The sequence below is a fragment of the Urocitellus parryii genome, chromosome 3 (assembly GCF_045843805.1).
Source record: "Urocitellus parryii isolate mUroPar1 chromosome 3, mUroPar1.hap1, whole genome shotgun sequence".
Taxonomy (NCBI): Eukaryota; Metazoa; Chordata; class Mammalia; order Rodentia; family Sciuridae; genus Urocitellus; species Urocitellus parryii.
Window position 1 is genome coordinate 215,956,983 of NC_135533.1, and position 27,591 is coordinate 215,984,573.

Consider the following 27,591-nt stretch of genomic DNA (forward strand, 5'->3'; position numbering starts at 1 on the left):
AAATGTTTGATGAAGAGGAAACATTAGCCACCCAGATTTGATCAGGACCCTTTGCCTACATGTATCAAAAATGCAGACAACTATCAGACAGCAATGAAAAATGCTGTTTAATGAGGGAGAAAGAGCCACTGCCCCGACTTGATCGTTACGCACCGGGTCACGTTCTGCGTCACCACACGGCACCCCTACAGCTATGCAATTAAACTTCAGAACAAGATCTCGTGTGGCTGCCATCACAGCTCACCTTGGAAACCCAGAGTTCCCGAAGGTGACAGCATTTTGGACCAACACGTGACAGCGGCGTGGAGCCAGACCAAGCCCTCTGTGAGTCAGGAGGACGGTGGTTAATGGACTGTCCATCCTGCTGGCTCCCAGGAAATGAGGCCAGAGACCTCCTCTTAGCTCCAAGCGCCTCTACCAAAGGCAGGACTCCCCAGCCCAATGGCCACTTGCTGTGTCCTTCGCAGTTGCCTCTCAGCAAACCACTGGAGGCTGGGTGTCCCCAAGCAAAGACACCATCGCAGCCACTGCATCTTGGTGGCCCCTTGGGGCTGCCAGGCTGCTCACTGCACCCAGCTGGAGAATGCCAGGCTCTCCTGCACCCGCCCACAGGTGAGCTTGCGTGGGCTCTGGCCACCAGGTGAGGATGCAGGAGTGGACGCAGAGAGAGGGAGGCGCGCGCACACAGGCACATGCGCACAGGGTTTTGAAACTTCTGCCTGAGCCCCACCTGCTCCCACTGTTGGCCAAGGCTGGCCGCAGATGCAAGCCCAGGCTCAGAGCAGGAGGAAGGGGTGTAGGAGGCGGAGACCATCCTTGGAGCCCAGGACCCACTCAGCCTACCACCACTGGCCATGGGTGACATGCCATCTCCTGCTTCCGTGTCCCTTATATCTGTCACCACTACATTGAGCGCTCTGAACACAAGCCAGGAAGACCCACCTGGATCACATGAAGCCCTGTTTATAAACAGGATCCACCAGAATAGCAGAGGCGCCATCTGCTGAGTTTCCTGTGATCCAAGAGTTCAACACCTGATGTCCCTCAGGTGTCTCTCAGCTAGTGCATTGCTACAGTCCTAAGTGCCAAGGTGACTCAAAGTCAATGTACAGTATCGACCTGCAATGGGAGAAAAGGGAAGGGATGAAGGGTCTGGAAGAGGAGCTTTGTGGTCAAGAACTCAGAAGCCAGCTCGGACACCTGTAGCTGTGTGACCTTGAGATAGGCTTTTAACCTCTCTGAGCCTCAGTGTTCTCATCTTCAAGAATGAGAGTGGTCATCCGTTCATTCAGTCAGTCATCCAACAGCTTTATTAAGAATCTAGTACGTGCAAATATCCATCCTGCTGGAGACACAGTTTAAGTTGGACACACCCAATAGGAGAGAAAGTACAATACGGGGTGACAAAACATGAGGTTCATGGAGTCGTTCAAAGATGATACCGCCTCCTACCCCAGCCAATGCAGAGAACTCTTCCTACTAGAAGTGTGATTAAACCAAGTCTCAGGGAAGGTAGAAATCAGCAATTTTGAGGGAAGGTTTCCAAGGAAGAGAAGCCAGGTGCAAAGACTTAGATTCAAGAGGAGAAGGCTTTCCTTCCGGCTTCCAGGATACACCCGCAGATGCCCCAGTGCCTCCACGCCTCCCGGGTCACGTTACAATTCAGGCTCTGAGCTGTAGGTCCGGGGTGTGGCCGGATGCGGGGCTCGTTTTGCCAGCAAGCTCTCGAGTGATGTGGTGTTGCTGGTCCGTGGACCACACTTTGCATAGGGAGGTTTTCGAGTGCCCACTGAAGGGAGCTTATCTACCATTTAAATTCTCACCCCTCTTCTCTCCCCTCAGCACCCAAGTCTCCGCCAGAAACTTCCCTGGACACCCTGGAAACCAAGGCATTTGCCAAAGGGTGTTGTCACCAAGTGCTTCTCTCCAAGAAACACTGGACTCTGTTCCATCGAAGGCTCCCACTCACCAGTCGAATTCTGTGTGAAAGAAGCCTCTGCCTGTGTACGGCGGAACTTCCGCCAGGTTTTATTGATCATTTCTTCAAAAGCAGGGAGAGCATGTGTCTCATGGTAACTCACTCAGACGACCAGTCACTTCCTGAAAGCTGCTCTATGCCAGGCACCTGACATGTGCAGAGGCCACACTCAGACCCCTGAACCAACGATCGCAGGAGAGAAACAATGTAGCCACCTGTCCTCAGACCTACCTTGCACTGCGATCATTTCCAACAACTCTGGAAACACAGGGAGTGGCAAGCTACAGAGGGTAAACAGTAATTTGCAGCAGAAACTCTTGATTCTCACCAGTGCATGAGACCCCCCTTCCCACCCCTCCCGAGAGTTCAGAGCTGGTGGGATCTTGCATCTCCATAGCAGGCAGAGAAGGGAAATCAGACCAGGCTTCTGCAGGCACTTAAAATTCTCGAAGGCTGTTCCAGGATAGTGCATGAGAAAGCAGGAAAGCACTTTAACCCTGGTAGAGAGAAGAGAAAACTTCTTCAGAGTCTGAAAGTGAGTACAAAGGTCGTATCTACAGCCATGGGTCTTTCCAAAATGCACAGAGATAAAGATAGTGGCAGAGACGACAAGGATAAACGTGCTGAGAAACCATTGCCCTCAGCGTGGCAGGCACTGCTAGCTACAAAGCCTTTCCCAGCCTCCCCACCCCAGGTTGCTCCCATTCTAGAAGCTACAAATCAAACACTTGTTTTTGTTTTCAGATTCCTTTGCCAGCAGCAGTGGTCACATTGCATAGTTCTAACCAATTAAGTGAAGAAAAATCTGGGAAAGTTTTTGCTCCCTGCTCAAGAGAGAAGCAAGAAAAGAGACTTGCTTCTGCCCCATTCCTCTTCTTGCCTTGAGCATAGTTGTGATGTCTGGGGTTGTGACAGCCATGATGAAAAGTCAACGTGATGATGATTAGGGGAAAACTATGCAAAGCCTTCCTCACTCATGCAGAGCATTGCTGTGTCGCTGAGCCACACCCAGCCCACAGACCCTAGATCTTTTACAACATCGCTAAGAAATAGAAGCAATTCAGCAACACCTAATGCTGGACACTTTTCATCAAGAAAAATAATTCCTGTATAATTAAGCCACTGGATCGTGGTGACTTCCAGCCAAAGCTGGCATCCTCCTGTGGTGTGTTAAGAGGTAATCAATTCTCTTTGTGCTGATGTTCTTGCAACTGTTTTCTGAACATTTCTGTACCATTTTGTCTTTGTATTATTGCAGGGATCATGTTCTTGGCATTTTTAAAACCAGTTATAACATCAACCTGGGCCCCTTGTTGATTAATGAATAGAATAAAACCCTTAACCCTTGCTCATCTTATATCTGTGCAAGTCGAAATTTCACCCCTTCTTAAGTTGCTCAGCTAGCGAGGGGCAGAGCCGTGATTCAAGCCCACACCGCCTGGCTCCCGCCCTGGCCTCCTGGGGCTGCCTGCTGTGGTGGTGCCCAGCGTCACAGTGCGGCAGGCCTCCCTCTGACCAGAGCCCGTGGAGCACAGCAGACCCTCACCGTCTTGGACGAGGAGGGCATGGAGGACAGCAGGATGCCCGAGGTCTGGGACTGGGAGCTGGGCTTGGTCTTCCTGGTGAGCCACCTCCTGTACTCTTCTCGTACCTGAGACAGAGACACAGCACGGGAGGACAGCAGGATGGGTGCTCCTGGACCCAGCAAGATTCTGCCACAGGCACGTCAGGTGGGTGGATGTGGGCGGAGGGATGGAGGTGGAGGGGGGTGGATGGGGGGGCAGAGGTGGGTGAAGGGAGGTGGGGTGGAGGGTCGGGTGGGTGAATGGGTGTGGAGGTGGGAGGTCTGGTAGGTAGAGGTGGGGGCATGGAGGTGGGGGTCTAGTGGGTGGATTGGGGTGGATGGGGGGCTGCAGCCACATACCTGGCGGCTGAGCAGACAGTGGATGACGAAGATGAACGTCCCCTGCAGGCTGTTGATGATGGTGAACAGGTACGCCATGATGCTGGCCATCTGTCCAATCTGGAAGAAGCCCAGCACCCAGGGGCAGCCCAGGATGAAGAACTGGGCAAATGCTTTGAAGGTCAGCAACCTGTGGGGGAGAGTTGCAGGCGTGTGACCGGAGGCCTGGCGCTGTCCTGGGGCCGCACTCCCAGGGCTGTCTGAGCTGCCACCTGGCGAGGACACAGCTGGCCTGCAATCCCCATGCTCAGAGATGGAGAAACCAGATCCTAGAGGCAGTTAAAATGCAGCCCACCTAAGTTTCACCTGGTACAAAGATGTGTGGGTACGTTTAACAAGGTTTCATTTGCAGTATTGAAAGACCTCAAGGACCCCCCTTCTAAATGGCACATGTTAAATGAACTGTGGACCCATATATAAGATGACATGAGGCATTTCTTTTATCGAGGTAAAATTTGCCTAAGATACAGTTCGCCATTTTGACTACTTAAAGTATGCAATTTAGTTGGCACTGGGTACATTTACAACTTCCTGCAATCGTCCCCACTATATACCTCCACCTTGATTTTATCATCTCAAAAGAGAAACTCTGTAGCTATTGAACAGTCATCTCCCATTCCGATTGCCCCAGGAGGAAACCACCCAAACGTTCATTAACAGATGAGTGGATAAATAAGTGTGGTATATCCATTCAGTGGAGTAGTATTGCACCGTGAAAAGAAGGAGCTCTGACCCAGGATAGGCGGTGCGGGAGCCCCGCAAGAGAGAAGCTGACTCAGACCAGCCACTGTGCGGGTCCATTAGGCAGAACGTCCAGAATACAGACGCCTACAGACAGATGGGTTCTCAAGCCACTTTTAAAAATGAGACAAGAGCAGTCATTGGGTATTTGGGGTAAAGATCCAGGTCTGGATCAGGCGCCTGCATTCCTCTTCTGACTGATCCCTTCACTCCCTCAGGGAGTTATTGACCCTCACTTGCCTCAGTTTCCTGGCTTGGATAAAGTGAGGATCATACAAAGGCTTGCTCTAGAGGTAGAAAGGTGAATGGACACACTGCCGGGTGCTTGGAACAGAGATTGGCACAGAATGCGCATCTCTGTGGGTTGCTGTCAGCCGAGAGTGTCCGTATATGAGCTGTGTCACAGGGCAAAGCGAACCTCAGAGCAGCGTGCAGGGGGCCTCTCCCCTGTGGGAGGAGGGCATGTGGGTGGCGTAGAATGCTTCACCTGGCCCAGACCTGGAGACCCGGGGCTCCCAGGAAAGTGCTCACGGGATGGAGCTGCCTGGGTGCAGGGGCTGTGAACACGCCCCGGGAAAGCAGGCTGTCACCGTGGGTGCCGAACTCTGAACATACCCAAAGCCACCTCCAAATGGTTGAAGTGGGGAATTTCGTCTTAAATTTTTGTTCTACTTATGTTTTAACTTTTGTATTACTTTAAAAATATTTTGCAATAGGTAAGGAGGAGTTAGACATGCACAAGGAGAGAAGAAAAGACTGTTCCAAGATCACCGACCATCAAGTCTAGATAATGTCTGGTTGTGGCAAGATCTGAAGATGAACCTGGCTGAGTGAGGAAGTCCAGGGACACAGAAGATGACAGGAATGTGAAAACGAGCCTGTCTCTAACATGAGATGGAAGATGGAACCCGACAGTGAGATGGTGTACTTCACCTACTAAATCAGCAAAAAAAAAAAGAAAAAGAAAAAGAAAGACCACAGAAACGACATAAGCCCAGTGCTGGCAATGCTGCAGCTAAACGGGCACTACTGGGACTGGACGGGAATTTCCTGGAAGGTGACCTGCAACCTGTATTTAAGGCATTTCAATTCAACTTACTCTTGGATTCAAGCAGTTTCACACTTAAACTGGTAGAATTTGAAAGCCACAATGTGCAAAGATTCACCTACATGGGTAGTCAAGGTAGTATCATTTATAATAGCAAAAAACAATTCAGAAATAATTTATATTCATGAATAGGGAATGATTTAAATAAGTTCTGCTTCTTCCTTACACCAAAATTCCAAGCAGAAAATACACATGTTGTAGAAGAATCTCTAGTTTAAAGTGGGAAAGTAGCCATGACATCGTTAACAAAAAAAGACATAAAAGTAAAATAATATGAATCTGTTTCTTACGCCTATGCACACGTGCGTACTCACAGAGAGTGTATTATTTGTAGCACTCTGTGAAACACTGTTCCTAAAACCACAGTAAATACATGATAAGCCACACAAAGCGAGAAATGTTAGTGTCCCCGTCTACAGAGGAGGGAAGCAAGCTTTAGGGAATTTTGGAACTGCACCTGGTGTCTCTGAGCTTGGAGACCTCAGCGTTGACGCTGGAAAGCTTCTGCCTCAGGATGCACAGCGTCCAGGTGAGGAGGACGAAGTTGATCTACAGTGTCAAGCAGAAGGGGTCAAGGGATCGGCACATAAATGGTCAGCGGCTGACATCGTTGGAACCAGAGCTCTGACCCTCAGTCTCTAGCAAGCAATGGAGCAAGCCGGTGGCCCTGGCAGCAGTAGCCCAGCCCCCAGGGCTTAATACCCATGGCTTCCCGGCTCCCAATTCAGAAGACAGAAAGCGCCACTATCCAGCACTCGGGACACCCACTTCCCATCAGGCGGCCCGGGCTTCCATGGCAGGACTGCCACTCGGGGCATGCCCAGCCCCGAGTTCCTTTCAACATTTCCACACTCGGCTACGGCCTCCCCACGGCCCCGCCAGCCCCAGACTGTCCCCAATGCAGAGCTCTGTGGACTCCCTGGCTGCCCTCCCACAGCCATCTCAGAAGGAATCGCCGGTGAGCGCTCTCCTGTGGACGCTGGTCACTTCCACAGGGTGCGCCTCACAGAAGGGTGAGCTGGGGGGGATTCTGAGAAACAGAGGAGCAAAGTAACATTTTCTGTTGCCTTTAGCTCTTCATACAGAGGAGAGGGGAATCCAAGAGCAGGTAGGAGGAGAGGAGGAAGGCCATGTAACTCTGGACGCCCATGAGCGAGTCCAAGTCCACACGGCCTTCCTGAGGCTGGGAGGCGCTGGGGTGCAAAGTTTATTTAAAGTTGCTCCGCACTGTTGCTCTCTGTGACGGGGCAAATTGTATCACTCCTCCCCAGAAAGACGCATCGGAGCCCTCACTCCCAGGACCTCAGGATGGGACCTTATTTGGAGGCAGGGACATCACAGGGGCATCAAGTTCAGGTGAGGTCTCTGGGGTAGGTCCCCATCTACATAACCGGTGTCCATATCCATCGGGGAAATTTAGAGACAGAGACAAACACAAGAGAGAGAAGACCGTGTGGGAGACACGGAGAGAAGATGGCTGTCCACGCCAGGGTGCCCTCAGGCCCCCGAAGAAGAGAACCTCCTGCTCTCAGGGGCGTGGCCCTCTATTTCAAGTCTCCAGAACTAGGCGGCAATAAAGCCACGTTGCTCCGTTGCTCCGTGGTCTAGAGCTCTAGAAAACTAGGTCACGTCTCCACGAATCCACTAGCCATCGGACCAGGCCTCCTGGAGGGATAGATCCTCAGGCTTCCCAAGTTGGAGATGGTTCAAAAATGAGCTCACAATTAAAAATTACACATGACACCAGGAATCCAGCCGCCCTGTGGGTCAGCCAGAGAAAGGTCATCTGCAGACACGGCGAAGGCTGAATGGAGGCAGAGGCGGGGTACAGAACCCCCGGCCTCCCCTTGCCGCCGCCCATCATTTTTCAGCTGGTCTCACTCCCTGCTCCTCCACGACACCACCACTGCCCTTAATGTCCTTTCAGCCCCCTGTCATTCTGCATCTGTACCTGGGAGACCCTGGGAGACCCTGCACCATTCCCTGGAGCATAAAGATTGCAGTTGCTCCAAAGGCTTTTGCATTCCAGCCTGAAAGTCATACGTCAAAGAAATTACTCTCCAACTGGGAAATCTCAAGACTCCAGAAGACAAGAGAGCTCCTGAGGGCAGCAAGGAACCTTCTTGCCTTTGCCCTCTCCTGGCCCTTCCTGACTGCCCGGGTCTCCTGCCTCCTGCTCCAAAACATTCTTCACCAAACAATTTGCTTACCAGTATGATCACGGACACCGGCCCCAGAAAGCTCCAGATGAAGCCTCTAGCTGTGCTGAGCCAGCAGCTGTGGAGGGAAACGGGAGGAGTGAGCATTGTCTCCGAGTTGGCCCTGCGGTTGTTCCTGTGCCTGCTTGTGCTCGGATGGAGGAGCCTGGGAGGTGAGACCGAGGTGAGAACTCTCACCATGGGGCAGGCTGCCTGTGGTTCCTCTGGACTCTGGTGCCTGCTTTGCACACCTTCCACCTGCACAGACGTGCCTGAAATGCTGGCCTAGCACTGTCTGGGAAGCACGTCCTCAGCGCGGAACCTCTGCAGTCCCCTGTCCCTCTCTGCACGGCTCCCACCGATACAACAGATCTGCTGTCATTTGATCCCAGCTCAGGGGCCCATTCCATGCAGTAGCTGCTCCTGACCATCCTTAGCCAAGAATCCCAACCTAGACCCTCTCTATCAGTGCTCGCTGCACGGTTAAAAATGACGGCTGTTCTGTCCTAACTTGTCTTGTTAGTTGTCTGGGTCTTTCTGCCTCTGCTCCATTATGAACTGCACGAGAATTTGGGGCTTGAGTGTTTTGTTCTTCTCTTTAATAAACCAGCACCCAGCAGCTAGCCTGGCCTGGACCAGGGCATTCCGTGATTGTTCCTTAACGGGAAGGAAGGGGGGAAGAAGAAGGAAGCTGTAGGAGGGGGACCCAGCTGAGGGGAGGGGTCCTGGGGGACTAGGTACTGTCCCAGGCATACCCCTCCTCTTCCTCACTGTCTCCCTCATGCCATGAGGTTAGCACCCTTCCTCCACCATGCCCTCTGCCATGAGGTCTCCACCTCACTGCAGGCCTGAAAGCAATGGAGCCAGCTCACCATGGACTGAAACCTCTGAAACTGCAAGCCCCAAAGCCAAAATACACCTTTTCTCCCTTAAGTTGATTCTCTCAGGTGTTTTGTCACAGCAACAAAAAAAGCTGACTACACACATGTGCACGTGCTCACGCATACACCAATAGGAAGATAATCACATCAGGCCCACTAGCTGTCCTCTCCCCGGAATGGGACACTCAGGTAGTAGTGACACCTGGGTTTGTAAAGTACACCACCCACGCTACTGCGCACAACAGCTGTGACCTCGGCAGGACGACTGCTGCAGTTACTGCTCTTCCTGAACCTGGCAGTAGGGTCTTCAGGAAGAGAGACCTTGTCACTCACCGGTTATGCGTCCCATAGCCCTGGAGGTACATGCTGGCAGAGACGGCCACCACCAGCCCTGGGAACCCGTAGCCAAAGGCACAGAGGTACAGCATGCTGATGTTGTGGGAGCTGAAGTAGTTCGCCACCTTGAGGTTTCTGACCATCAGGAAGAGGGTCACGGCCTCCACCAGCGTCCAGGAGAAGCAGGCCAGGAAAAGGTAGTGGAGGCACCCGGCAATGATGGCACAGGCCGTCTGCAGAGCAGGCAGAGTCAGGCGCCCCCACAGAGAGCAGGGGGCGGGGGCCCTGAGAGTGCTGAGGGAGGCCCCTGCATGTAGCCCCCGGGGGCAGGAAGCTGAGCACCCCACGGAGAGGGAGAGGGAGGGGGCCCTGCACAAAGCTCCTTCAGGGAAGCCCAGCACCTACTGTGCGGTGGCAGGTGGGGCTGGCCTACTATGGTCTCACCCCGCCCCGGGCCGTGTCAGTGCGGTGAGGGAGGTGGACACACCCACAGGAGTTAGCACCATTTAACGTGCTGGGAGAGAAAGCAGCAGAGAGCGCCACAGGAGGACAGGTCCTCGGCCACCCCACTGTGCTGTTCACATTCACTACACAGTTGTCTCATTTCTGTTGGGGCATGAGGGCTGTCCTGTGCCACCTCAAGTACTACCTTGTGTCACCTCCTCCTGTGATGACAGTCAGAAACATCCCTGGACATTGCCAAGTCTCCCAAGGGGCAAAACGCCCACAGGTGAGGACCGCTGGCCAAGACAGGAATAGGATGTAGACCACCTCCGGACATGGTGGGGGAAGTGATCTGAAGCTGACCGCCACACAGGAAGCCGTCAGCTAGGTGAGCAGCCGGGAGCTGGGCAGCAGGAAGGGGCCCAGCACGTGCAAAGGCCCTGAGGGAGGGAGCTGGGTAGGGCTGAGCAGACACAGACTGGCAGAGGAAGGGGCTGGAAGGGGACACAGCTTAGGGGTTTGACCTGGTTGTCGGTCTTGTCTACACCGGTGAGGAAGAGAATCTTGGCCAGGAAGAGACACACGCAGAGGTGCAGGTGGAGGGAGGTGTTGCGGCTGCGAATGGCGCGGCACAGCAGGAAGGTGGCAATGGCCAGGACAAGGCACACCAGGGAGAGGCTCAGGCCCACGAGGCTAATGATTTCCAAGGAGACCGCCACCTGCCAGAAAGGAGATCCACCGCTGGCCTTGGCAAGGAACCAGAATGCCCCAAGCAGGAAAGAAGAATTATCCAAATCCCGGATTGGAAGAAAAGGCTCAGCCTTTCCTCCCTCTGACACTCAGAATGACCTAGATACTGTCCACTGTCACCCTCAGCATCACCGCTCTCCTGGAGTGGGCTCACCCTGTGCATTTGGGCTGCATGTCCACAAACTACATATCCCAGAATCCCTCGGGGCAAAGGTCCTCCCGTAACTTAGGTCCCCCACTGAGATGCATGCATAAAGTTCTGGAAGGCAGAAAGGAGGGAAATGCCAGCCTTCTGCAGATAGGAGTGAGCCGTGGCTGGACACCATATTCCAGCTATCCTGTCCCCGATTGCATGGGGACAGGATGGACATGAAGACATCTGCTTCTGACCTCTGGAATAAGCCACAGGATAGGGGTGACCTTGAAGCCAAAGTCCAGGAATCAGCCTCCTAACTTCCACTCCTCCTGCTCTGTGATGGCGTGGGCTTTCAATGCCCTGCGTTAAATTCCTTTCTGCTTGAAAAACCTGGAGGGGTTTCTGCTGCCTCCCCTGAACCCTAACTGATCCACAGACATTCAAGGATGCAGCAATCTCGGGGAGTGGAAATGACAAGCTAAATCCTTCTATGCCCTCTTTTCATAATTCATTTTAACGTTATTCATAAGTTCATGACTTTCTCTGAGTTGAAGATAGGCCAGGCTCTCTTCCATGACCTCTTCTGTGTGATATTGTCACAAAGTGCCTAAGAAAGCTGATCAAAATTCTGCCGGTTTCTAATTGTATGATTTTGCATAAAATACCTAAGTCCTCGGTGCCTCAGTTTACTGATCTGTAAAAAGGAGGTTATTAATAGTAACTGCTTTGGGGGAGGGTTCAGAGAAAGCTGATAAATGTGCCGGTAACATTTTACACCCCGTGGAAGTGTGAGTTATTACTTTCTTCTCGTTCTCAGTTTTGAGATGGGAAAGCTGGCTTCAGCTCAGAGGTTGACTTGGCCAAGCAAATGCAGCTCTAAAGTGGCAGAGAGGGGACTTGACGGGAGGCCAACCTTGCTCTGGATCCGTTCCCTTCAGTCCTGATCCACTGAATCTCCACCCAGAGCTTGGTGCCTCTCTGGCGGGGAACTGACCCTCGGCTCTGGCAGGATGGGCAGGGACACCCCAACCTCTCCTCCACCTCATGTGCAGGTTCACCGTGGCTCCCTTCATACCTCATCTGCTCACGCACCCGCCACCCTCTCCCACTGGACGCCTGTCCATTCCTGAAGCCCAGCCTTCTGCTGCATGTATATGGTGGAGTGAAAAGAGAAGTTTGGAGCCAGACACCCCCCACCCCAGTTCAGATACCAGCTCCATCAATAGCTAACCTCACAAGGAGGCAGGCTAGTGAGCCTCAACCTCCCAGCCTGTGAAATGGGTCTAAGAATGATCAGCTGAAGACTGAAAGTCAGCCCACGATGGATGCCCCCTAAACAAGACCTGCGGCCACCATGGAGCCTGCCCTGTGTGGGGTCACTATTTCTGATTTCATAGTTGAGCATCATGTTTCCCAACCAGATCATGAACTCCCAAAGGACGAGGCACGGCATCCATCCCTCTGACCCCCTGGCTCCCTCCCACCGCACAAAACACCACAGGGGACACCCAAAAGACATCCAGTCAGTGTTTTCCCGCTGGGTTTGAAGCAGACACTCAGGGAGCCAGAGTACCCATCATCAGCACTGACCGGGAGCTCCTCAAGAGCCATGATGATGGCCAAGTTGGCCAGCCGGTTACAGCTGCAGACCGTGTGTGTCTCCAGAACTTCCAGGACCTCGCAGCCGGCCGGCGTCCACCAACCATCCCCCATGTCTGAGCTCCAGGACACGCAGATGGGCCTCTCGGACTTCTGCTTCGGCTGGAAAAGCAAAGGGCTGGTCACCCGAGAGTTCCTCTCTAAAGGACGTGATGTGTTCCATGGGGAGAGGAGGAGGAGGAGAGGGATGCGCTGCCTCCAGAGCAGAGGTTCTGCCTCCGTGAACACACTGCCTGTGCGGCTTCCTACTGCGCTCCTTCACACACCTCACCCTGCCGCTGCAGAACCCAAGAACGACATCACCCGGGGAGACGCTTCTCCGGCAGTGGCTTGGGTCATTGGCTTGAGTTGCAAGAAAAGGTGGGTGTTTGTTGCCCTGTGGTCCCCCATTAAAAATGAGCTAAGTCTACAAAACATTTACTACAGAAGAACCCAACGTTACCAACACTTAGCAACGATAGGTGTGAGAGAGGTGGATGCTGATCAGGGGCGCCCCGACTTGGTCATTACACGTGGTGTGCATGTACCAAGTCATCACACTTGTGGAAGCTGGAGAGGAGGACGGACAAGGAAAATCGAGGGGGGCAGGGGGCTCACAGGGAAGGCAGAGGAAGAAAAGGAAAGGAAGGGGCGGGGATGGGGTGCTGGGGGTGACAGTGGTCAAATGATGTGGTATGTTGGGTACACACAATAATAAGAGATGACAGAATCCACCATTATGCACGACTATAATGCAACAATGAAAAAGTGAAGAAAAAAATTATCACACTGTCTAATTTAAAAACCTAATTCAAATATTACAGATGTTTCCATGGATTGAAACATCAAGTGGTCCCCCTTTAATTTGTACAACTGTGTTTTTATGTATCAATTAAAAAGTAAGTGTTTAAAGGCCCTGGAGGGAAGAGCATCGTGCCCACGGACACTTCCGAGGCTCATCTGGACGGGGGAACTCAGCACAGGGTGCATGGCGTTCCTCTGAACTCTCTCTTACAACTGAATCTATGATGACTTCAAAATAAAAAGAGAGACCCCCTTCGCCACCTGAAGGTTCTCCAGGACGTAGAGGACAGGTTCCGAGAGGTTGTCCTTCTTCTCCCCGGTTGTGATGCCCCCAACGACGCGAGAATTCATCCTCAGCCTCTGCTTGACGTTGGCCCTGGGGCTCTGAGGGCCCCGGAGGAAGCGCTCATCTAAGACGGACTCCATGTTCGCAAAGGAGACAAAAGCCACCCCTGTGGGCCCTGCAGATTGCCCCCAAAGAGAAAGAGGAAAACAGGAATCATTGGCTGGGCAGCTGTTGAAGCTGGCCCAACACAGGTGCACGCGCACGCGCACACACACACACACACACACACACACTTTTATGGCTGAATAGTCTTTCATTGTGTATACCACATTTTCCAAACTCCTGTCATTTGCAGCAATGGGACAATCCCAGAAGACGTGGCGTTAAGTGAAATAAGCCAGGCACACAGTGACAAACACCATGTGATCTCATCTGTAGAATCCAAGAAACGTTGACCTCATGTAGAAAGTAGAACGTGACAGCAGTCACCAGAGCTGGGGGTGCTGGGGGTGGTGGTACAGAACCCTACATTCATGTGAGATAGGAAGGACAAGTCCAAGGACTCTACTCTGCAGCATGGTGACCACAGCTAATGAGGACGTACCACATCCCAGAAAAACGTTGAGAGAGTGGCTGTGGAAAAAAGTGTCTTCGCTACAAAATCGGCGACTCTGTGAGGTGGTACACCTGTGAATCAGCTGGAGTGTGACTTCCTCAAGGCACACGTACTGCAAAGCATCAGGCCGCATGCAACAAATGCACACCCCTCTCTGTCCATTTTTTAAATAAAAAGTTGAAAATGTGTTTTGATTACATTTGATCTTTTTAAAGCCCATACACAAGCTTACAAGTGAGATACTTTGCATCCTTATTTTTTTGTTCCAAGTCTTTGAAACACAGTGTGGAGCTTCCACTTAGAGCACACTTCAATTCGTCCTTGTCACCGTTCAGCCAAAGGTGGCCAGTGGGGTCCAGAAGGCCTCACCACCCGGTATCATGGGATTTTCCTTTTAATATTCAACTTCCCTGAGAACACAGGCCACTTCTGACTCCACTGCTCTTGATTTTCAACCACCTGGCATGAGTCTTGACACCTGGGAGGTGATTCACAGGTATCTGTAGATGGAATGTGCTGCGGTTTTAACCTGAAGTGTCCCCCAGAAGCTCATGTGTTGGAAGTGTGGTCCCCAGTGCAGCAAGTTCCAGAGGTGGGGCTTTTGAGTGGATCGTGAGGGCTCTGCCCTCATCCTGGGATCAGTCCATTTCCACTTGACTGATAGCCAGTTGGACCACTGGGAGGTAGGACCCAGTCAGAGGGAATAGGCCACTGTGGGCCTGCCCTGGGGGGTTTGTCTCGTCCCCAGCTCCTCTTGCCCCTGCTTCCCAGCTGCCAGGAGCTGAGCCCACGTGCTCTTCCATGATGTTTCTGCCTTGGAGTCAACTGACCATGGACTGAACCTCTAAAACCAAGAGCCAAGAAAAACCTTTCCTCTTCTAAGCTGTTCTCCTCAGGTCTTTCCGTCACAGCAACAGAAAACTCACTCACACAGAATGCAGCACAGCACCTTGTGGGTTCTCAGGGGCGGGTCCGTACCTGAGGATCTAGATTCCTTGATCGTGGAGCAACTGATCTTCATCCCATCCCCTTTGGCTTTCAGAGAAAAGCCATTCTCCTCAAGGCAGTCCTCCTTGATGACTTTGCTCTCGATATCTAAAAAAAGAAAGGGAGGGAGCACAGGTGGTCACCCAGAAAGTGGGTCAGAATTTGGTTTCTGCTCCAGAAAGGTGCACATTCATAGTCGTGTGCAAAGGAAAGAACAGAAAGGCCGCTGCATCCTGGCAAGGTCTTGAGCCCCTTGCTGAAGGATGAGGGACAGTAGCAGCACCAAAGAAATGAGCCATCCGGCTGGAGCCTTAGAAATGCCCTTCCATCAAGGGGACGCATCAGAGAGAGACGGAGTTCAGGTCAGCCTCTGAGCTTGGACCTAAAAGGTTCTGCAGGGCCCCTGTGTGGAAGGCTTGGCCCCAGCCTGAGGTGCTGGGAGGTGGTAGGAACTTTAAGAGGTGGGACTCAGTGGAAGGTCATGGGGGCTGGAAAGAGCTCTGGGGATCCCATCCCCAGAGTTTCCCTCTCACTTGGCTTCCTAACTGCTAGGAGCTGAGCAGCTCCTTCCACGGCATGTCCCACCATGATGGGCTGTCACGCCACAGGACCAAGAGCAACAGGGCCAGCTGACCACGGGCTGAAACCACCGAGACTGCGAGTCAAAAGAAGCTCTGCTCTCTAGGAGCTGGTGTACTGCGGGGATTTGTTTCACAGGTGAAAAGCCGACCAACACTGCAGTCCTGGCGGAAGGCAGCAGAGGGCGATCTTCTGGCTACTCCAAGTTCAGACAAGTTTTCCAAGGCCAAGGGAGACCAGAAGGGTTCGGGCCAGCCCAGCATGGTGCACAGGGTCTGGTTCCGCATTTGGGTGGAGACAACGGCTGGGGTGCGGCTCAGAGGCACAGCACTTACCAGGTGTCCAAGAGGCCCTGGGTTCCATCCCCAGCACCACAAACAAAAAGAGGAGGATGGAGGGACCCCGAGGTCCCCTCTGCCACTCCCCAGCTGTGCATCCTTGAGCAACAACTTTACCTGCGGGGCCTCCTGTTTCTCATCAGTAACACGACAATAGCTGCAGGGTCTATCCCATTGGCTCTCCATGAAGATAAGAAAAGGAAATCAGAGTACCTTTTCAAGACATGCACCAGATAACGCCATGACCACGCCCCGATCCTCCAACGCCTGCTCTACCCTCTCCTTCCAGTCACAACCTGGGTTCCCACGTTCATCTACAGAAGCTGCCTCTTTCTGTCTGTCTGGCCCCTTTCCCTACAGATCCCCCTCTTCTAGGCAACGCGGCCTCCTCCTATATTCCTTGAAATCGCCAGGTATTCCTGCAGTTGTTCTTCCTCCAGAACTTGATGCTGTTCCCTCACCCGAGGCCCCTGCCCCACGAGACTCCCCTGTCCACACTATAGCAGTGGCAACTCTCGCTCCTTAACCCTCTCAGACGTCCTCATCCTGCTGTATTTTTGTCAATTGTGCCGTGCCTATCTGGTATACCAGATGTCTGTTTGCTTATCATCTCTCTCATGTCACCAAAATATAGGACTCATGTTCACTGCTGGTGGAGGTCTCTTCTCCACTCATGGCCTTCTGGGGGTCCATTAGAATTTAAAGGACTGACTGAGGCAGAAACTATGACCAGAAGTGTGGGGGCTGCTGCAAAAGATCTACAGCACCGTGTTCCCAAGTGGTCAGCTATCAAGCCACATGTCAGTCAGAAAAGGATCAGTCATGCAGCAGTAACAAACAGTCCCAAGTCTTTGGGTATTAAAAATAATAGCTAGGCTCAGGGGTAGAGCGCTTGCCTAGCATGTGTGAGGCACTGGGATCAATCCTCAGCACCACATAAAAATAAATAAATAATAAATAAAAATTATGTCCATCTACAACTAAAAAAATTTTTTAAATAATAATAGCTATTTCTCAATAATGTTTTGTATCCACTGAAAATTGACTTGGGTTCCTGTTTTTTATTATCTTATCTCTGGGACCCAAGCTACTGGAGCAACATGAGAGGAAACACTTTCCAGTCACTAAGAAAGAGGGAAAAAAATGTTCTGGAAGGTCTCACACCAACAACTATGGCCTGAATTAGTCACAAAATTCTACGTAACCCCATGGCAGGAAGCACAGTCCTACTGTGGGCCCAGGGGGGAGAGTTGCATTTACACACAGTAAATGACCATCATTCCCTAACCCTGTATGTAATAGGCAGCCACAAATATTTGTTGAAAGAGTTAATGGCCCTTGAGTTGTCCACCCTTGGTGCAGTGCCCCGCCCTCACAGACATTCAATAAATGGGAAAGTCCTTAGTAAGATTAGACTTGCTTTGCTGTGAATTCAGGAATTTGGGACAGTTGAGGAAAGTGCAGGTGGGAAAGCTCTGGAGGATCCATTGTCAAAGTCACCTCCTCCTCTCCTCCTCCTCCTCCCCTCCTCCTCCCCATCCTCCCCTCCTCCCCTCCTCCTCTTCCCTTCCTCTCCTCCTCCTCCTCTCCTCCTCCCCTGTGTCTTCCCTTTCACCTCTCTTCCTCAAAATCAGTGTCAGGTGAGACCCTGCCAGGAGGGGCATGCTACCTAAGTGCTCCGTCTGCACCGTCTGGCTGACATTCTCTGAGGGCTGCAGAAGGGCCGCCAAGGTGGAGCTCTGCACACTCTCCAGCAACACTGTGGCCAGGGCAGACGTCTCGTCCCTGCTGAGCTTGGTCCACTTGGACTTCTGCTCCAGCACAGAGGTGAAGCTCTCAGCTGCACTCTGCAGGAAAGGATGCACCTGTTGATTCTGGTGTCCCACCTCCCTCCCCTCCTCCTCCCCTCCTCCTCCTCCCCTCTTCCTCTCTCCTCCTCCACTCTTCCCCTCTTCCTCCCCTCCTCCTCCTCTCCTCTTCCTCTACTTCTCCTCCTCCCCTCCTCCTCCCCTCCTCCTCCCCTCCTCCTCCTCCCCTCTTCCTCTCTCCTCCTCCACTCTTCCCCTCTTCCTCCCCTCCTCCTCCCCTCCTCCTCCTCCTCCTCCTCTCTCCTCCTCCCCTCCTCCCCTTCTCCTCCTCTCCTTCTCCTCCTCCCCTCCTCCTCTCCTCCTCCTCCTCCCCTCCTCTCCTCCTCCTCCTCCCCTCCTCCCGTTCTCCTCCTCCCCTCCTCCTCCTCCCCTCCTCCTCCTCCCCTCTTCCTCTCTCCTCCTCCACTCCTCTTCCTCCACTTCTCCTCCTCCCCTCCTCCTCCTCCCCTCCTCCTCCTCTCCTCCTCCCCTCCTCCTCCTCCCTCCTCCTCCTCTCCTCCTCCTCTTCCCCTCCTCCTCCTCCTCCCCTCCTCCTCCTCTCCTCCTCCTCTTCCCTCCTCCTCCCCTCCTCCTCCCCTCCTCTCCTCCTCTCCTCCTCCCCTCCTCCTCTCCTGTGTCTTCCCTTTCACCTCTCTCCTCCCTTTCCTCCCCCTTTCACCTCCTCCTTCCCTCCCTCCTTTCTTTCTTCCCTTCTCTTCTCCTCTCCTCTCATTTCTCATTAATAACTGCTTTCTTGGGTGGAATGGTAGTTTCTAGAAACGGGGAGGGCAGAGTCAGAGGAAGGGTGGGGAAATGCTGGTGGTGGGGACTAAGTTACAGTTAATAGGAGCAAGGAGTTCTGGGGTGCCACTGCACACTGGGGTGACTAGAGGTGACGGTAATACGTTGTTCATTTCAAAAGACTGGAAGAAAGGGTTTGAAGCTTTCACCATCAAGAAAGGACAAATGTTGGAAGAGACACACAGCTTCACCTGAGTTAGGCATTATGCGGGGCACCCTTTGGAAACGCAACTCGGGGCTGCAGTCATATACCGTGTCCAGGCCCGGGCGTTTCCGCTCCTGTGTAGACCAACTAGATGTTTCCAGGACGCAGCCGCCGCAGGGGCAGAGGAGGACACCCGCAGGAGGAGAGGGAGAGCGCGGCAGGGCCCCGCCTGGTGCTCCAGGTGGGAACAGGGCACCTGGCGGTGGGAAGGCCCTGAGGGCTGGCGCCTCCTCGCCCTCGGCCGGGCCTGCTGCGGGCCACTCGGGGGCGGGGTGCGGCTGACCTGGCCACCTCCCGCAGCGGAGCTGCTCCGGCCTCACCCCAGCTCGGGCCCCGCCCACTCTCGCCGTTCCACAAATCTCTGTCTCTGGGGCTGCCGGCTCGCTCCGCCGGGGACGTGCGCTTCCTTTTTAAACACCAGCAGCACTCTGTCACCAGGAGACCAGCGCAGAGCCAGGGAGAGTCAAAGAGCCCCGCCCGGCCCTGACCCAGCGTCGCCCTCAAGGGCGAGGCGAGTCAGCACCCGGGACAGCGCCTGCCGCGCGGCTCGGTGACAGGCACCTTCCCTTCCAGGAGCGGATCCCTGCAGAAGAACCTGAAAACTGGGCCGGGTCTCCTCGAAAGACGTTAATTTCAAAACGATTTCTAGAAATCTTAAATGCCCGACATACTGTTGAGTAAGTGAAGACGAGGTCCAGTCCAGGGACAGCAGGCCGCTGCCAACAGGGACCGTGCCAGGGACCTGCCCGCAGAGGCCCCCAGGTCCCTGACTATCACCAAGGAAGCCGCAGACCAGCACGTGTAGGCTGCCTCGGGGGCTCCAGAAACAGCTACTTCCATGGAAAACTTGGTATGCGTGGTATTTATGCTTCTGGCCCATGCAAATAAAAAACTCTCACTTATCATGATCCCAGTATTACTTTAAGTACATAATTATAATATCTATAAAATTGGAGTATAAAATTATAATGTTTTATAAGTGATGTGTTTTAAGTGACCCAACCCAAAAAAAGTATGAAAAGTAATAAATGCAGGGGGGAAAATGAATCGAATTCAGTAAGATGGTGAAGGAAATTCAACAGAAATCTGACTCTGGGCACAAATTTCTGTCTATCCAAATTATATGCTAAAAAATTACAAAAAAAAAAAAAAAAGGTTTCCAGCTCCAAAGGGTACGGGTGGGACTTGAGAAGCAGGAGCCTCAAGCCCTGCCACTTGCCCTCCTTCCTGCCCCGCCCCACCCTGCCAGGCCCCACACCCACCACACCGCAGCACAACCTGCACCCCAGGCACTGGAGAGCGCCAGCTCCCCAGTTCCATGGCTGAGGAGAGCCCACAAGCCCTGCTCTTAGCCAAAAGAGTTATTTCATACATTGTGGAAAGAAAACACACTTAGGCAAACTACAGATCCTCAGGGGAAATTCTTCTGTGTTAAACTCAGGTTTTGAATTCTTTAGCAAAATCTGACTATAGTTATATCAAGGGTTTGCAACAAGTTGTCACGTTAGAGAAGCTAACCAGTTAGCCATGTGATTTCACGGCAAAATGTAAATGAGAGTTGTTTTTTGACTTTTATTTATTTACTTAGTTGTAGATGGAAATATATCTTTATTATAAAATCTACAATGATTTTATATCTGTTTATTTTTATGTGGTGCTGAGGATCGAACCCAGGGCCTCACCCTTGCTAGGCCAGCGCTCTACCACTGAGCCCCAGGCCCAGCCTGTAACTTGGGGTTTTAACATGAGCAGCTTCCGAGGATAGGCTGCTTGGGAGAATCTGCATTACTGTAGGTTCCATTGATTGACTTCTTGAGTCACCAAAGGGCCCTAGTGACCTTGCCCATCAGATTTCTAAATCTCCCTCCTGATACTTGAAATTGGGGGGAAATAAAACTATATGTAAATGTAGGATAAAATGCTCGAGGCGATCTATCCAAGTTAGTGAACAATGTTAATCATCTGTACACATTTAGTCTGAAAACCCTGTGAATGGAGGTACACTTAATGAATAAATATGCTGAATTAATTTTCAATGGATCCAGTTACAAATAAAAATGTCATTCTTATTTTTCTGCAAAAAATAACCAGATTTACAAATAAAATAATAACACCCTTAAGTCCAGCTTGGAGGTGAAGAAAAACCAGACTTGGCTCCCCAAGGCTGTAGCCGTCTAGCAACTCCCACTACAGCAGCCCCACCCTCGGTCCACAGAAGCCAGAAACAGCTCGGATGTCTTTCAAACATGAGTGGATGAGCAAAGTGTGGCACGCTCACCAGAAGGAACCTCAGACAGCAGCCTGGAGGAGGAAGAGCTGACACCCCCACCACCAGAGTGCACCTAAGGACATGGAGCTCAGAGAGACAAGCCAGACACAGGACAGGCACAGGTGCCACCTCAGGAGGTCTCTGAGCAAGGACGGATCTTAAGTGCATGATACTTAGTGGGGGGAAAGCCAGTCTCCAGCCGGGCATGGTGCACGCCTGTCATCCCAGCAGCTCAGAAGGCTGAGGCAGGAGGATTGTGAGTTCAAAAATAGCTTCAGCAACAGCAAGGCAAGGCACTAAGCAACTCGTGAGATCCTGTCTCTAAATAAAATACAAAATAGGGCTAGGGGTGTGGCTCAGTGGGTGAGTGCCCCTGGGTTCAATCCCAGTACAAAAAAAAAAAAAAAACAAAAAAAGCAGTCTCCCAGTTTCACTTACTGTATGATCTGAATTATTTGACATTCTCAAGAAGACAAAGCAACCGTGAGAGAGAAGAGATGGGGACCACAGGGGTTGCCCAGGGAGGAAGCATCTAACTAGAAGAGGAAGACTGAGGGCGGTGCCTGGAGGAAATGAAGCCGGGCTGCACCCCGATTAGTGGGAGCCCACAAATCTAGTCAGTAATTAAACTCACAGAAGTGTACACCCCCAAAATGAAGGGGTAAGTTGACTGTACGCTTATTTTCAAATGTCCCCACGTTCATCTTTAACGAGAGGTTAACACACAACCCAGGGATGATAACGAGGCCTTCTCTAGGCAGAGCCTCCCCCAGATGCTCAGAACTCAAGCTCCGTTAGAAAGACGCGTGGTTACCTGCAGGGACGCCGCGGATCTGTTCTCACAGGTCTTGTCCAGCACGTGGAAGGTGTCGTTCATCAGGGCACAGAAGGGGAGCTGTGTCCACAGAAGGAAAAGCTCCTGTGAGCCTTACAGTCCACCCCCCAGAGAAGAGGAACGGGCTCCGGGCTCCCCAGCAGCGTGGGTGGCCATAGCTCACAAGAACCTGCTACAGATCCTGAGCTGCTTGAGGGATAGACAAGGCTCCAGCCAAGGACCAGGACAAGGAAGTGCAAATAATCCTGATTTGATCAGTGCACACCCTGTGCTTGTATTGAAATATCCTGCAGTAATTACCCCATTAACATGCACAATTATTCCATTAATGAATTAATAATTAATTATTAATTGAATCCACAAGCTACACTACTCGGACTCGGTGGTATCCTCCCTCCCCGTTACCCTTTCTTAACCCTTCTTTCTTAATTTCCTTCCCCCTTCCCTTACAGTCATGAGGCATGCTCTTAAAGAGAGGGACTTCACGTTTCACTTCCCCTTTTCCCCTTATCATCTAAAAAGCAGATGTGATAGCAGGAGCCAGGGCAGCTATCGTGGACCACAAAATGAGACTTGTGTTGACCGTGACAGAGCACTGTGGACGCTGTGCCGGCTCTCCAACGCTGACACCCACGACTTCACAGAGGAGAAACAGGAACTGCACCTTGGTTTAGGCCACTGGACTTTTTGCCTCTGTTAAGACTGATAAAAACTACGTCCTCCTAAGAGGCTTCTGGGAGAACGTCAAGAGCTATGACCTTCAGCGATACTTACATACTCCAGCTCCATGGGAGCCCCCGCTCGGCACAGCTGGGCCTGCTTATTATGGGGTATCATGTCTTCCTTACATTTGAAGAGAATCCCTGGGACAAAGACAAGAGCAGCCAAGTCGAACTGCGATCGTGAATAAAAGCAGGTCCCATCTCACTACCCCCCAGTTTAAAATCCACCCGGGACACACGGCAGGAGGACAAGCAGATGGCAGCCACGCCGCAGCACGAGGACTCCAGAAGCTTGAAGAGAGGCAGAGAGGACATGGCCGAGTGCGACACCATCTCTATAAAACTCCAAACCAGGCAGAAAGGAGCAAGATGTCGGTGGGAGGCAGACGCCCAGAGAGGGAGGAATGGACACAGAATTCCAGGTGGCCCAAGGAGAGGACAGAGGAGCATGGGGAAGGAGCCTTCCAGGGATACAGTGGAGTCCATGAGGGGTCCCGTTCGGACACTGGAAGGGCCTCTGGTGCGTTGTCTTGTTATTATACTCCATTTAAGTTCATCTGCCCAGGGCTGGGGGGTAGCTTAGGGATGGAGTCCTGGCCTGGCATTGTGCTCGCAGCCCTAGGGTCAGTCCCCAGCACCACACACACAATAAAAGTTACGTGTGTTTGGTTGGTTGGTTGGTTTGGGGGTTTTTTGCTTTTTGTTTTTTGTTTGGTACTAAGGATTGAACTCAGGGGCCCTCGACCACGGAGCCACCTCCCCAGCCCTATTTTGTATTTTATTTAGAGACAGGGTCTCACTGAGTTTCTCAGGGACTCGCTAAGTTGCTGAGGCTGGCTTTGAACTCCAGAGCCTCCTGCCTCAGCCTCCTGAGCCGCTGGGATGACAGGCGTGTGCCACGTGCCCAGCTCACATGTGTTTTTAGAGTCTCAAAAAATCCATCATTTAAAAATGTTCAGCCCTCCCTAGTTCCCTATTATTCTTGGGGTGGAAAATCTCCCCACTGTTTAGCAATCAGGCTTCTGCCTGCCTCGTCAGGTTCACCTGATGCCCCACCTCTGCCCACTCTCTGTCAGCCTGAGCCTAGGAGACTGGCACCTGCCGTCCCCCAGAACACTGCTTCTCCACTGCTCCTCGGCAGGACCCTGTGCCTCCTCCAGTGGCTGTTAAGTCCCCTGGCTCAGGGCACATGAACCATGCCCTCGGTCACCTCCAATCACACTGTGATTTCTCAGTAGCATTCGTCACAGTTACTGTCGATCACTAGCCGTGTGACCTCTGGCTCCTTCCCTGGACCATAAACCACACAAGAGCAGGGATCAGGCCCAGCGTATCCAGGAGGGAAGGCTCAGCCCGGAGCCCAGGGCGCTGGGAAGTTTAGTAAACAGTAGTTGGTCCAAACATAATGAATGAATGAATGAATGAATTGACACAAAGGAAAAGAGCGTGTGAGTAAGAGGAAAGTGAAAGGAGGGTCCCCAGGTTGAGCAGAGCGAGGAGGTTACAACCAAAGCCCAACAGCACAGACCCTCCCTGTGGCCGTCACACACCAGGGGGTCTTACGTTGGCAGGTGAAGTTGCCCTGAGTCTGGGAACCTTCGTGGAGGGGACGAAAGCCGCGGTGCAGCGGCAGCTGTAGGAGCCTGGGGTGTTGGTGCAGACTGCATTGGGGCCACAGGGTGGTGGGTCCTGGGAGCATTCATCCACATCTGCAAGAGTTCAGGGCCGTCAAGAAACTCGGAGGAACAAGGAGGAGCTGCCTCCCGGGCTGTCTGGCAAGCCCTGCTCACCCCTGCACTCCACTCCTTGGCCTCTGAAGTGCCGTTGACCATGGCTTGGTGCAAAGCCAGGGTGGCAGGTGCAAGAGTAGCTCCCGGGAGTGTTGGTGCAGTCGGAACGTAAGGGGCACATGTCAACACACTCGTCAATGTCTGTGAGGTGGAGAGCGGGTGTGAAGCAGGGTTGTGCAAAGGTCCAACAAAGCATCATGGGTCACCTACCCACGGGGACACGTTGTTAGCACAAAAAGACCTGGAGGAACGCACACTTCACAAATCAGCTCAGCGCTTTATTCAGGAACGAAGGTTCACACAGGAGCAGGGGAGGCAGGGATGAAATGACACCATGGTGGGACCCACTTTCCTGGTGGAAAAGAAAGGGCCTGGGCTGGTCTAGGTTACCCTGAGGGTGGTCTAGGGAGCATGTCAATTTTCTTCGGGCACCCAGGAATTTGGAGATTGTTCTATCAACCAGTGAAGGGTCAGTTTTAGTGCTTAGGAATTTAGGGTCTGTTTTACGGGGAGAAATGGGAGGGAGTCTAGGGTCAGGGGTCAGTTTCTGGGATTTACCTTACTGGACCTGATGGAGGGCCTGGGGTCAGTGGTTGGTATCTGGGAAGGATTTGTTTATGGAAGGATTAAGCTTCGGCCCCTTCCCAGAGGCTGCCCTTCCAGGTGTGATGGACACCTCTTCCTGAGGGTTGGTTTCATCACCGGGGAAGAATGTGTTGGGAAAGGATCAATGTTCTCACTGTACGGTTCTCCTTCTCACTCCCCTTTCCCCGGGTCTCACTACTTTGGGGGTTTGTCGTTTTCCATATCTAATACACGTCCCCACACGTGGACCGAGGGTGGTTTCATCTGGTGTGGAAATCAGAGTGCATCGACCCCTTGGTGTGGCCTCTCCACACAGTCAAGAGATGCAGGAAGCACAGATGACAAGGCTCACGCATCTGTTTACATAAATGTCTTTTCATAAGCTGTAGTACCTCTAGAATAATGATGAAAAGTACCGTATGGTAAATACACAAACCAGTAACAAGGTCATTTATTATCATCATTGAGTATCACGTACCGTGTACAGTCACGTGAGCTATGCTTGTGTGTGGTGGAATGCACAGGTGTGTCACGCCAACGTCACCACACATGCAGAAGTCGCACTAATGTGTTCAACTGTGACAACTACCACACTGCTGAGCAGGAGGACTGTGGGGGCTTTGCTATGATCTCATAGCACTCCCTCCCTTCCCTGCTCTCTCTTGTTCTGATTCCTAAACACTGTAGACATGAGGGCTGTTGGGCTTCCTCACAACATGGTGGCATGTTCCAAGTCTGTGCACCTCAGGGAACAAGGTGGAAGTGCATGGTGTGTATGTGACCTTGCTAGGATCTCACAGGACCTCCATCAAATGTACAATCCACTGTTGACAGAAACAGGGCTGCACAGAGTCCTCCTAGAATGTAGTCCCAGCCAGGGACTACAGAATGAAGCCATGAGACCAGTCCTCACTCCTGAAATGTCAGAGGGGACTTCCATGTCACTTCTGAGTCAAGACAGTTAAGAAGTGAGTGTGGCTTCTGCTCTCTCTGCTCTCTCTGACCTTCACGGGCTGGGACCCCAAGGCCCCAAGGTCTCCAAGACCAAAAGATGGAAGGAGACAGTCCCTTTATCACCAAGTGACAGAAAGCTACCCACTGGCCAGACGTACCCATATTGGCTGTCGGAGGGTAAGAAATCTCTACTAAGTTCAGCCCGTGGTACTGGACTGGGGGCAACTGCCCCCTACCCCGGGAACATGGGCAAAGTCTGGAGACATTTTGGGCTGCCGTGATATGAGGGTGGGAGAGTGTTACGGAATCCAGCAAGGAGAGGCCAAAGATGCAGCCAAATACCCAACTGTGCACGAGACAGTCCCCACAACAACAAAATGTCCAGCCTCAAATGTCAGCCGTGCTGGGTGGCCGCACACACAGGGGAGCAAGCTGAGTTGGAAACTAACCAGAATGGCCCAACCTAAACGGCCAGCCCATAATAGGATCGAGAACTAAACGAAGGGTCATCCCTGGTGGTCACTCACTTGTAGGGAAATTTGTTCCTCAGCTATAACTAACTGCTACAAATGGACTAGGAGAGGCAGACGTGCCTTCAGATGCCTCTTAAGCTCAGCCAGGGGGTCTGAGGCAGGCCAGGTGGTGCCGGGCCCTGCTCCACAGAGTCTCCATCCCTACAAGGACCATGGAGAACAGCAGCGTCACCCTGGACACTGGAAGGCGAGCCATTATCTCTTAGTGAGAATATTCTGGCATGGAAGGTGGATTTGAGAGGAAGTGGAGAAAGGGGGAGAATCACAGGGAGGCTGCTGCAGCATGAGGAACAGAGCCCAAGACGGGGCAGAACCCATGGTGGCTCCACAGGCAGATCCCCAAGGTGCGGTGATAGACCAAGGGTGACCCCAAGGCTGACCAAAAGTGCCCCTGGGGGAAGCTCTGGGTCTGGGCACTCACTGGGGAGGGCCTGTGGGGGGCCCTGGCATCCTGGTTGGGGGCTGCTCTGTGCATGGTGGAATGCCTAGCAGCTCCTCTCCCTGTGGGATGCTGCCAGCAACACACACCTCCCCCTGTGACCATCCAGAGTGCCTCTGGACTTTGCCAGCATCCCCTTTGGGGGAAAAAGTCACTCTAGGGACAAGAGTTCCTCACTAATGTCAAGCACAACCTATCCCATGGCTTGACCCACGTTGGCCCTCAACAGGAGTTCAGACCCAGCTCATCCACCACAAGGCTGTGCACCCTTAGAAAACCACTTCACCTCTCTGAGCCCCAATGCTCTCTTCCCTATCACATGGGTCATGATCCCATTCTCATGTGGTCTTCCAGTAAGGAGACCCCTACTGAATCAGATAGACCAATGATATAACCAGGCCCTCTGTACCTTCACAGGTGGAGCCATTGGAGAAGAATCCAGCTTGGCAGCTGCAATGGTAGCTCCCCACAGAGTTGACACAGTTGGAATGCTCAGGGCAGATCCCACTGGTGAGGCACTCGTCAATGTCTGCAAGGAAGAGAGGACAGTCCATGAACCAGAGAGTCCAAGGATGCACATACTCAACCCAGTGGTAGATGCCCACCAAGGCCCATGGCAGAGGCCCCAAAGGAGTTACCTCTGCAAGAGAAGGTGCCTGGCCTTCCCAGGACCCAGTCTCCAGTGGGAAAAGAGAAGCCAGGAAGGCAGCTGCACCTGTATCTCCCAAGCACATTCTTGCAGACTGAGTGAGGACCACAGCGTGGGGGGCTTTCAGTACATTCATCAACATCTGGACAGAAAAAGAACCAGCATGACAAATTTGCCCC

The 27,591-nt window shown here is 52.5% G+C and overlaps 1 protein-coding gene across 1 annotated transcript in view; it reads right to left on the reverse strand.

Moving 5' to 3' along the window:
- Window positions 1–2,361: 2,361 nt before the first annotated feature.
- Window positions 2,362–27,591, reverse strand: part of Adgre1 (adhesion G protein-coupled receptor E1) — a 30,887-nt gene continuing 5,657 nt past the window's right edge. The window contains 17 exon segments of the mRNA XM_077796595.1: window positions 2,362–2,475; window positions 3,525–3,629; window positions 3,903–4,071; window positions 6,248–6,339; window positions 8,001–8,067; window positions 9,203–9,438; window positions 10,174–10,368; window positions 12,126–12,296; window positions 13,239–13,438; window positions 14,858–14,974; window positions 17,453–17,630; window positions 21,720–21,800; window positions 22,515–22,603; window positions 24,026–24,085; window positions 24,088–24,171; window positions 27,173–27,292; window positions 27,402–27,554. Coding sequence (XP_077652721.1) covers window positions 2,470–2,475; window positions 3,525–3,629; window positions 3,903–4,071; window positions 6,248–6,339; window positions 8,001–8,067; window positions 9,203–9,438; window positions 10,174–10,368; window positions 12,126–12,296; window positions 13,239–13,438; window positions 14,858–14,974; window positions 17,453–17,630; window positions 21,720–21,800; window positions 22,515–22,603; window positions 24,026–24,085; window positions 24,088–24,171; window positions 27,173–27,292; window positions 27,402–27,554 — 2,123 coding nt within the window. The 3' untranslated portion in view covers window positions 2,362–2,469.